The sequence below is a fragment of the Neltuma alba genome, unplaced genomic scaffold, assembly GCF_004799145.2.
Source record: "Neltuma alba isolate B1F8T4 unplaced genomic scaffold, ASM479914v2 tig00013553_pilon, whole genome shotgun sequence".
In the NCBI taxonomy this organism is placed as follows: Eukaryota; Viridiplantae; Streptophyta; class Magnoliopsida; order Fabales; family Fabaceae; genus Neltuma; species Neltuma alba.
In genome coordinates this window covers 32,210-44,415 of record NW_021637759.1, presented here as the reverse complement: position 1 = coordinate 44,415, position 12,206 = coordinate 32,210, and the positions used below count along the sequence as shown (strand labels likewise).

Here is a 12,206-nt window from a genome sequence, read left to right as displayed (position 1 = left end):
GTTGAAAAAGACTCTTGATGAGTAGTAAGAATAATAGAACAGTTGTAACCGTCTTGGGCAAGGAAGGTGTTTCATGGTGGTCAATACAAACTGATTAAGCTTTAAAATTTGTAATTTAATCCTTGTCATTGACAAAACGTTGAATTTAGCAACTATTGATGAAATTTTGATGTTGTTTAATTGATGGAACTTATCTTCATACCTTGATTTGCATGATTTATGGCAATAAAAATTCTTTAATTTCATGCACATTTAAAAAATGAAGGGACAACCCAGCCTACTAAGCTCCCGTGATGCGGGGGGTTCAGGGAGGGTTGGATGGACCCACTTTGTCATTGGGCCTATTGTACACAGCCTTACGTTGCATTTTTGCAAAAGGTTGATCCCACAACTTGAACCTATGACCACCAGACAACATAGCAACTTCACCACGTGCCAAGGCTCTCCCTAAATTACAGAAAAATATTGACAAATATATGATAATAGGGACTAAATTATAAATTTTTAGATTAAGGACTTAAATGCAGTTTTTTAAACTAAGGATCAGATTTTAAATCGTGTAAATGAAGATTAAAGTATAATCTTTTTTTCCCCCCTAATACTCCTCCGATCTTTAATGTAAGAGCTAATTAATTACTCTGGAGAGATTAAGAAAACTAGGTAAATTACTTAATTATAACAAATGTGACAATTTCTTTAAAGTGACTCTATTGATATTAGATTATATGTTTGAGTCAGATAAATTAGTTTGAGGGAAAATGATAGATACGAAAGATAAAATAAAATAAGGTCTTGTGACTAAAACCAATTCCCCCTCAATTTAGGGCTTTGTTCAATTAAACTTGGTCATTGTTCCAAGATGCATGCAAGTGAGAGACCATGTCTTTAGAGTGACTCAATGTATTGCGTTTGAGGGCAATGCTTTGGGTTCTTCTGCACCTTGTCCTTTGGCACGTTCATCTTGGCAAGTGAACAATCAAAGCATCTTCTTTTTTGTTTCTTTTGGAGGATACTGCTCTAAGCTTATTTACACAAATCTGATGGTTTTTACTGCTCTCTCTCTCTCTCTCTGTGGCTAAGCTATGATCATAGTGTTCGTAAATTGTCTTAATTTATGTTGACAACTTGGATGAGCAAGTCTTTTGATTACTGGGGCCTTCCATTCATTCCTTACTGATTTATAGTACTCTTGGTGATTATTTGTTAGGGGAGTTATTTTGATGCGGCTTGATCATGCTGGAAAGATCCAGTCAGCTTCCTTAATTTCATCATCTGAGAGTGAGCCTGAGGAAGTTGAAGCAATATCTCAAGCCTAGTTGTTGACAATCTGACGTGTAGTTTTGCTCTTCATGAAATGCAGTTTCTTGATCCTGAAGCTAGTGCATGGAAATTTAACATTTCGGCCGATATTGTTGGAGCTTTCTTCATTCTTCTGCATATGTAATTTTTTGTGATTGGAAGGTGATGAGGAAGGTTTTTGAATTACTTTCATGCCTGTAGTGTAGGTGGCTGAAAATTAAAATTAAGAAATTGAAATTCCCTCTTGTATCACTGTTGTCGGTGTAAATCATATATCAGATTGCTATTAGTTGTGGCCAAGCTATGGTATTAAAGGTTTCAATATTCAGTTACTGTTTAATTAACCTGTGAGTTAGTTAGATGTGAATTTAGCAAAGAGAAAAACACTAGACCGGACCAGTCAGTTCAACCGGAAAACTAGTGAACCAGCTAGTGGTTCGGTTTGGATTTGTTGTTGAACTGGGGTTGGAGTTGATCCATTTATATACTTGGTGGAATCTGGGATATCTTAACCAAACCTTTTGCATGGGCTCGCCGTGCACTGGTATGGTTTGGAGAAGCTTACTTGTCTTATAGTTTAGGTGCTTAATCTGTTTTTGGTTTTATTACTTGTTACTTTGTCTGGTTTAATAATACTATTTATCCTAGTGAGTTTTACGGCCAAACCAGTAAAAACCGGTATGAATCAATTTGAATGATTATGTTGTTATTGGTTCTGTTTTTTCTCATTTAGTTCTTAATATCTCAGTCACTATAGACTTAAAGATCAAAATTTTCAATGTTAGACTTTGTTATTGTTATAATCAAAATATTGTTATATTGTTATTTTTAATTAAATCATATTATTTTAATATGATCATTTTGATCCTGAGTTAATCCTGGTCAGACCAACAAATCCTACCTCAATTGATTTAGTGTGTGGTTTGGTTTTTTGTTCATTGAAATTTATTGTTGAAGCTATCAAATATTTGTAATTTTTTTTTGACAATGCGATGTTCAAATTGGAAACAGTGGATTTTTCTAAAATGTTTGATTCTTTAAAAATTGAAAAGCACTGGCTTTAATTGTCACTTATATTGTAGTTTACATATTTTTGTCCTCTAGAAGCTAGTGAAAAAAGTTTGTGATGACATGAACAAAACAAACATGAGCAAAGTATGCCAGAAAATGTTATGAGGAAGTGTGAAGGAATATTTGTAAATGGATGAAGTTTTGTTTTAATGGATTAAGAATGTTACATAAAAAAAACATTTCCTCTATTTCTTAGTTTATTATTTTAAGATAATATTGATGTTATTATGGCCTGATCTTATCTAACTTCATTCACTTGAATCAAGTGTATTAAGCCCCTTTATAGTTTCATGCATAAGGCTTAAAGAAAGGTTTATAACAGTATAGGAGGTCAACATAATATAAAAACAAGCTTTATAGTTTCACGATAATAAACATCCACAAGCTTAATTTGAAACATAAAAGTCTGTTTTCCATACTATTGATAGGTGAATGCTTAGTGACAGGATTTTTTTTTTTCAGGTGTAGATACTTTCCGGTTGAAAGCAATTCTATTTGAGTCACTTTTGGTGAAATTTTTATGGGCACCTCTTCTAATGGGAAATAGGTACAAATCTTATTGTGCTATTATGAGTATCTTAGTACTCATTATTGTGACAACTTTTTCAATTAGTATAGCTTTTTTTGGAATATTTGTGGCGTTTTTTTATAAGCTTTTTTAATTCATCTTTACTAAATTTCAACTTTATTTATTTTCAAAAAATGTTTCTAAAAAGATGTTGTAGATAAAACAAGAAATCTCATATATGATTGGTCATATAATTGTAGTTACATAGGTGTTTTTTATATAATATATTTAATTAATAATGAGCATCGATTTCATATTTGAAAAACTTACTCATCATGTTTCAAAACCTTGCCAAAATTTTTAGGTTGTTAGAATGAGATGCAACTTTAATGAGGGTCCAAATTCAAATAAAGGGTTAAGGTGTATTTTTAATAATCAAGTTTATATTAAAGGGTACTATGCACTATAAAGTTTTTTTAAGTGTAACAATATAAAAGGAAGCAAAAAGTAACAACATCAGTAATGTCTGTTTCTTGACTATTAGTAGGTCCCACAAAGTCAATTTTAATATGCATCTTAATAACAAAGTTAATACTAATGAGTACAAAAATATACATGAACTTTCTAAAATGTCAAAAAAAAAAAAACAAAATTCACAAATCTCATAAAATGTCCATTAACTTCATTCTTTAAACACACACATACTCTTTCAGTCATGTCATTTTCTCAGCCTCTGAACCTTTTATATGTATTTACCCATTTGTCAACATCATACCACTCTTTCTCTCTTCTAGTGTGTCCTCTCTCTCTCTCTCTCTCTCTGCATGTCTCTTTCACGTTCATTTTTCAAGGTCTTGCTGCATGGTAAAGAGGCAAGATAGAACTAATGGTATTTGGTAAGAAGGGCAATGAACCTCGTATCCTATAAAGAAAAGACATTGTTTTGGGTATATATATATATAGAAGGCTTGGAAGTTGAAAAAATGACATGGTAGAGAGAGAGAGAGAACATGTGTTGATTGTGATGTGAGAAAAATGGATAGACTTAAAAGTGAGAATAGGTAGAAAAATGGATAGACTTAAAAGTGAGAATAGGTAGAGAGAAAATGTGGCATTTGGTGGGATTCTAAAGAATAAGGTTAATGAACGTTTATGCAAGTTGATGAATTGTTATTTTCCCCCCATTTTAGAAAGTTTTTATATATTTTTGCATCCAAGTAAATTTTATAGTGCCCAATACTCATTAATGTTAACTTCATTGTTAAAAATGTACCTCAAAACTGATTTTGTGAGTCCCACTAACGGATAAGTAACTAACATTAATGGTGTTGTTACTTTTGCTACAATTTTATGTATATTTTCATATCTAAAAAACTTTAAAATACTCAGTGCCCTTTAATGTAAACTCGACTATTAAAAATATTCCTTAACCCTTCAAACAAATATTGCAGACTCATCAACAAAAAGGGTATCTTTGTCCATCATATAGGATATCGAGAAAATGACAAATAAAAACTATGGAAATTGCAAAATCTCAAATCAGGACTTGTTATAATACTTTAACAGGTTTTGACAATAATTAACTTATACCTGATTTGAGATTTTGTAATTTTTGTAGTTTTTTCTTGTCACATTTCCTAGAATCTATCTAAACATTTATATTAATATCAGGCCTGAAATCATAAGGATTCTTATCTTGCTTCCGCGGAAAAGTGGCATGACCATCTGGATTCAAAATCTGGTATTTCTGAAAGGAAGATATAAAATGTCAAAAAAAATCAAAATTCATTTATATACACTCGCCAACAAAAGTGCAGATGTGGATAATCATTCTGCAAAATACGAAGCATTATTCTCGTTCTTTTTCCTTCAAATTGTTTTAAAAGAATGATATCTAACACAGATACAATAACGGAAATTGGGAAGAAAACCAAAACAAAAAAAAAAATACTATAAAATATACGACATCAAATTTAATTTTTATTTGAACAGGTTTTTTTTTTAATTTATAGCGTGAACATATATAACTATTTAGATTGAAGCCTGTTTGGTGGAGCAGCTTTCTCCATAGAAGCTTTTTCACTTTGTAACAAAAACAATTGTGCCAAAAGTTATTGCATTAGCTTAGGACTTATTTAGATCCCCGATCAATAAATATCATGCGTAAGAGAGTGAAAATAAAATAAACTGACGGATTAGTCTGGACCGTTGATGTACTTGAAAGATAGTCTGTTTAGGATACTGGATGGATCATCCAAAAAAAAACTGACATATAATGAAATTATAAGACCTAAATCTATTGATTTGTTAAAAAAAAAATCTACCTTTAATTCTTCATCAACTGTGGTCAAAAAAAATTCTTCATCAATTTTTATTTTTATTTTTAGTATCTTGTCGATTTATAAGTTGATAAGTAATACTTTAGTTTCATATTCTATATTATGTATATAAATAATAGAAATACAATTGACATTGTCAGTTATTACAAGTTATTACTGGTAAGGCCACATCAAGCGATTGGGAAAGACAAAAAAGAAACAGAAAAACCTAACCGATTAAAGAATGAGCCACGTTATTTATTAACATAAAAATATATAGTGAATTATATACTAGTATTATGTTGGCAAAAAAAATTATATACTGGTATTATATATTATATATTTTACCCTAGTATGGTATATTGCACACTGTTGGCAAAAAAATAATTATACTGCACACAACCAAGAATTAATTACATTATTTACTACTAATCAGTTGTGTCATTCGTTATAATTTTTTTTTACGTTAGTGTTAATATTAATTACATGTCATGGTCAAAAAAAATTAATTACATGTAAGTCTATGGTCTATTATATTGTCTATAGAATAATAATAATAATAATAATAATAATAATAATAATAATAATAATAATAATAATAAAGTGTTGCTTCTTTGGCGCTCATGGAGATTAATTAAAAAAAAGAGTTTTATTGTTTTAGTGTGACTTATTTTTATAATATGTGTGTGATGATGATTATTATAATTAAAACATTAATTGAAATTAAATTTGCCACCAACTTAATTAATTGGTTTTCTTCAATTCCCACGCTATAAAAGAAGTACGTATAGCGCCGGAGCCCAGATTAAATTCAAATATAACGTTTATCCCTGAAGCGAAGCTAGTTGTAAAGACCAAGGCATGCTGACGGTAGTGAGTTCCACTACTGATGTGAGTTCCGTTCCGAACAACGACGCAAAAATGCCGCCGTCGGCTGGTGAGAAAGCGATTCGAAGATCAGGAAACATCATTTTCTTTATCAACGAGCTTCCATTTGACATTGACGATGTAATTGACGAAGATGAGGTACAAATTCTGATTAAATCGTCGTGCATGGCTTCTGATTTACTCTGTAAAATCAAATTAATCTTTCTTGACATTTTCATTAATGTTACTAAAGAGACAGGTGAATCTTCGTTTTAAACGTAATTTAGATCTGCAAGAATGGTATATTTTCTTAAAGATTTGGGTTGTACTGTAAAACAGAGTAATCGAACAGTTTGGATGTCACGAATGAGAAATTTCTTGGAAGATAATCGAAGATAAAACTACAATAGAATTATATGAGTTCTAATTAGCATCGCTATTTGCTAATCCCAAGAAAGATTTTACAGTTTTGGGTACATACCAATCCAATAATATGGAAACGAAAATCGAAGGAATTGTTTTTACAATCGTATAATGTTTTTTTATCGTACTGAAGTCAATATTTATCTTTACATTGTGTTCATGCAGGATCTGCTCGACCGCCTAAATGATGTTGAATATCTTGCTGCGACTTACTTGCTGGTTGGTGACTGCAAAACCATATGTTATATTATATCTACTGAAAAGTCGACGAACTTTAACCGCCTAAAAAATTTCCTTTTTCGTATTGCAAGCCTTATAAAGATTCACATCTTAGTTTGTGGCCTGATATTGCTGCCAAATTAATGGGTAATTTGAAACAGTAAGCTACAATAATGATTTTCTTGGCATGGTCTTTCCACGTCTTCCACTTGCTTGATATTTGTCTTCTTTCTTAATCTCACACAGAATCTAAGCTTTTGTTCATCCAGTTTGATTATTCATGCGTCTTATGTTTTCAGCCACAGCAACTAATTTTATCGAGCCAGCTCAACGCTGGAGGATGTATACGTGCCATCTATGTCAATTTTGGACCGAAGGGTTATTATGAAATCAGCCCGATGTCGAGACCTGTAAATGATCTGGAAGTATTCAGAGATCTGTTAGGTGATTAATTTTTGTTTAATTTTCTCACTCCTCACTTTATATTTAATATACTAGTGTTTGAACGCAATAATAATATACTGCTATTTGACACTACTGTGAGATCATGATGATACTTCATTTATTATGTTGCGTAAATGTTAATTTATAAAGTACTGTTGAATCCTTGCAGAGGAGTTATTCGAAAATGAAATGATAAGGGATCATGGGACCAATCAACCCTTTGTCGTAGAATCAATGACTTGTATAGTTTACTGGCAAATTTTCCTGTAAACTCGACAATAGTAGGTAAGTATATATGACGGTCGTTGCATTTTTACCATATTTAGTTCTTGAGTAAGTTACTAACTAAACTGCTACATTTGACTATGAATTTAAGGCTGCTTGGATGGAGAAGATTCCATAGGTACACCTCCAATCAGGGAATACCTTGGAAATGTCGGGCCTCTTGATTATGAGCCTTTTGTTTTTGTGGTGTGTAGCCAAGTCTTGAACCCTTCTTTCTTTTTCTGTCATATCATTTTGCATTTTGATGTTGCAGATTCAAGAGAACCATGCATGATTTGAAAATTAAGGCAGTTAGTAGTTAGTAGTTAGTAGTAGTAATGTTAGCTATGATATCTGATTAGTTAGTTACGAAGCCAATGTATTCTCCATATGATGCCCTTGTACTAGTTACGAAGCCAATGTATTCTCCATATGATGCCCTTGTACTCTACGCACATAATCATTCAATGATACAAATATCCTTCTCTCAATTGGCTTTTTGCTGTCATATATCCTAAGAATCCCAGTACAGTAGAATTGCCTGTGAATCTAATACTTCAATCACGTACTGAAACATATATTGAGGTTTGGCTCATTTCTTTAGAGCTAGTAGCAGATGTATGTGTTCATTAAACCAATTGCTAATGCAACCTCCTTATATTTCATACATAAGCAAAGGATTCTGAAGGAAAGGCTCACATTGAGTTGGAGTTTAATAGAAATTAATGATAACATACATGTGCAGCAGTGAGATTCAGATTGAGGGAGCATGTTAAAGGCAGTTAGTAGTCAGTGGTTATGTTAGTTATTATGAACCAATATATACACCTCTACTCTTTGCACAGAGTCATTCAATTATATGAATATCTTTCTCTGAATTGTTAATTGCTCTCATATATATATATATATATATATATATATATATATATATAGATATAGATCCTAATATAAGAGTAATGTGGATATATAGGTAGGCCAAATTCTCAACCAGGAGATCGAATTCCACATTGAAGATTGGGCACAAGGTATAATTATTGTTTATCTAGCTGTCCTTTCTCTTCTATATCCATGATTTTCTAGCTTCTCGGAACATCTTCAACATACTGCAATGGGCGTCACAATCCATATAAGATTGGCAGTTTGTTGATGTAATTATTCTAACGCCGACCCAGCTTTCAAAGTTCATATAAGATTTGAACTTTGAAGCTAATAATTAGGACTTTGTTACAATTGGCAAGAAAAAGTATTGAACTCAAGTGTTGTTAGCGATCTTTATTAGTAAACATATGCATTTTTTCATTAGTGATCTTTATTAGTAAACATATGCTTTTTAACATTAAGTTTCTCCCTCATGTTAGCCAAACAATCAAATAGTGCATCTGGCTTGTGAAGATTGATCTAATTTTCCTTCCTTTACTTTTTTCCCCCTTTATTTGCTTGAAGTTTCTGAATACGAGCTGGATGCTGACTTGTTGCTGTTGAGACTTATCGATGCGGTGGAGGACAGATTGTTTCATGAATAAACCATTTTGCAGACAATTTTCTGATTGGTTGGGTGGAGTGTAAACATTAATTCATTCAATTGAACCAGTTGATCATCATCCTCTGTGGAAACAAAATATTTGTTCATATTTGGTCGGTAAATGCATCTAATTCCCTTGAAGTCCTTTCTTGTTTTGCTTAGCTTGCTCATGTAATAAATGTTAATAATGAAAGCAATAAATGTTTCCTGTTCTATATATTTTGCAATGCTATTGTTATTGTCTGAATTTTCTTTTTGTATTTTTTTGCCAGAGTTATTGTCTGTAAATTAAATGAATGAATTTAAGTAATATGTATTTTGAGAATTATGATTAAAGTAAATCAACGGTTTCACAACTTTGAGGGGGCAATTTATTAATTTAGACATGAAATTGAAAAAATTTACCCAAAAAAAGAAAAAAAATTATAATTTAAATATCTCGTGGGCATTTCAATAAATATAATATTATATAGGTCAGATGGCAAAATAGAAACCTTAATTTTATCTTTACTTAAAAATAATGTTAATAAATATAAATGATATTTAATCTGTTCTTTTCTTGTTTTCTTAACAAAATTAGTTAATTAATTTGCATCTCGTAATCATTGGAGGCCAACAATTTTCTTGAAATGACTACTTGATCTCAATCAACACAAAACAAACAAATTGTGAAATTAGAAGCAAAAAAATTTCCAAGTTCTCACCACATATTTTAAAATATAGATAAATTATCAACATGCATACATCTTGAGGGTTTTGACTTAATATAATCATTACAACTCATCAAAATTTAACTTTTTTTTGTTATTAAAACCTAAATTATTTGTTTGGTGAATAAAACCTAATGCACTTTTGTAAATAATTACTACTCTATATTAGCAAATCTACCCAAACGTGCATCGGTAGCCATTGTTTGCTCCTCCCATGTTATTCGGTATGTGAACACCCCCATTTTGTCGAGGATTGTAAGAAATAATATGTAAAACAAAAAAAAATAATAATAAAAGAAAAAAATCTCCATTGACTTTTTTTAGGACAATTTTAAAAATTCTCATCTACAATAAATTAAAAAGGCAAATTAAATGAGAATCTCATCCTTGCACTAAATAGCAATAAGAGAAAATCTCATTCATAAGAGACTAAATGCTGATTGATTTTCAAATCAGAAAATATGGTGTGAAATCATTAAGGAGGAAAATAAAAAAATTCAAAAATAAAAAAAAAAAATCTCATCTAAGATGATTGGCTCCCAAATTAAAAATATCTTTTTAGAGTCATTATTATGAGAAAAATAAAATAAATTAAAATAAAAAAAAAATCACAAATTGATGATGATCGATTTGGTGCTAAAATAATTGAACATGCCTTTTGATTTTTTACTGGGGGAAACTAAAAAATTAAAAATTAAAAAAATGCAATACCCTAACTGATGCATATTTATATAAGCAAAATAGGGAATTCTGAGAAAAAAAGGGGAAGATAGAGAATTCTTCTATATTTTTTTTAAGGAGGGATTTAGGAAAAGGGTAGAGAAGACTTTTCCTTTTTTGAGCTGAAGGGTAGAGAAGACTTAAATATACTAAAATTGCTCATATTCTTCTTTCTTTCTTTCTTTCTTCTTCTTCTTCTTTTTTTTTTTTTTTTGGTACCGAAGGAAGGCCCTCTGCTCATATGGTTATAAAATTTTTCATGATTATCTGAATCAAAAGAAAAGTGTTAATGATTATTTCTTTGACAAATTTGATAAATGAGTTCTTTTTAAAGTCAAAACCGACTTTCCTTCTTCATTCAAGTTTTTTTATTTTAAATAAACCAGAACACAAAAATGAATTTTCTTTCTGTTTAAAAATTATTGAAAAAATATGATTTAACTTGAAGAATATTAAAAAATTAATATCTCAAGTGTTGAACATAGGTCTTACTTAAACATCTTAAAAATGATTAAAAATAGTTTAACATTTTAGATTTTCTCATATTAAAATTATTTCTCAACAATCGTAACTCTAACAATTTGTTCTTTGGTGTCTGTCATGTTGAATGACAGAGAAAAACTCTGGTGTTTATTGTGTTAATCAAAAAGTCTGCATAAAATTTAAGAGCAACACTATTTAGCAAATATTATTTTAGTTCCAGGCGAATATATAGAGAGAGATAATGGAGACACAATGCATCCAATATCTGAATTCTCCAAATATTAATTGTAAACAGAATTTCACATTAAAACCAGTCGAAACTAATAAATATGTGCACTACTTGTTTGAATGTCCATGAAAAAACATATTTGTGATTTGATCCTATTTTGCACACATATGTTATGGGGCGTGATTTGACTGGAAAATGTTAGCAACTCATAGTTTTTATGGTTCAATCGGTTAATAATTAAATAAAACATGTTATATATGTATATAAATACATATGTGTATAAGAAATAAGTGCGAAATAAATTTTAAAAATAAACATACATACACAAAATAAACAAAGTAGATTAAAAAAAATATTGCATAAAAGAAATTAAAATACAATTTAAAACACAAAAAAGATAATTATTATAAACAAATATTTCTGATATAATAACGAAACCTCAAAAAGAAATTAGAGATTAAAGAACAAATTAACAAAGCCAAGCATTTTGCACCCTATTAACTATTTTTTTTTCAGAAATTTCAAAATATGGGGAATGGAAATTGTGAAGTATTTATATACTACTTCCGATTCTTAATATGAAAACCAGTTGACTAATTTGAATATATTAAACAAGTTTGCTAAGTTTGTTATTTGTAACAAACATGAGTTATTTACTAATTATGTGTATTAGTTAGAATTACCGTTTGACAGAACTTTTAACATATACAATTATGATAATAATTACTTTTAAAAAATAGATAAATATGAGAGATAAGATAGATTAAGATTATATATTTAGAAGCAAATTAAAATTAAAATTAAAATTATTTTTTATATTAAGAATTGAAGTTAATAATATTTATCTAAAGATAGAATGGGTAAAGGACATGAGTTTAAGGGGACATGAGTTTCATTTTTGTTTTTCCGGTGTATTAAAAAAAGAAAAAGAAAAAAAAAATAGGCATAGGACATATAATGGGGGGTGGGCCGGTGGGGGGAAGGGTAGGAGGATAGATTTCCTCCCATTTGTTTTATTTTTCGTTTAATGCAAAACCAAAAGAAAGAAAGATTGATGTAGATAGCCCAAAAAAAAGCCCATTTAGTCACTAGACGCCTCCGATATCTCATCTGGTTCACAAGGGTTTTC

The 12,206-nt window shown here is 30.2% G+C and overlaps 1 protein-coding gene across 1 annotated transcript in view; it reads left to right on the top strand.

Moving 5' to 3' along the window:
- Positions 1–1,639, top strand: part of LOC114738173 (DNA gyrase subunit A, chloroplastic/mitochondrial) — a 35,985-nt gene extending 34,346 nt beyond the window's left edge. Inside the window, exon 27 of the mRNA XM_028926193.1 lies at positions 1,208–1,639. Coding sequence (XP_028782026.1) covers positions 1,208–1,316 — 109 coding nt within the window. The 3' untranslated portion in view covers positions 1,317–1,639. The remainder of the gene's footprint in view (positions 1–1,207) is intronic.
- Positions 1,640–12,206: the final 10,567 nt, after the last annotated feature.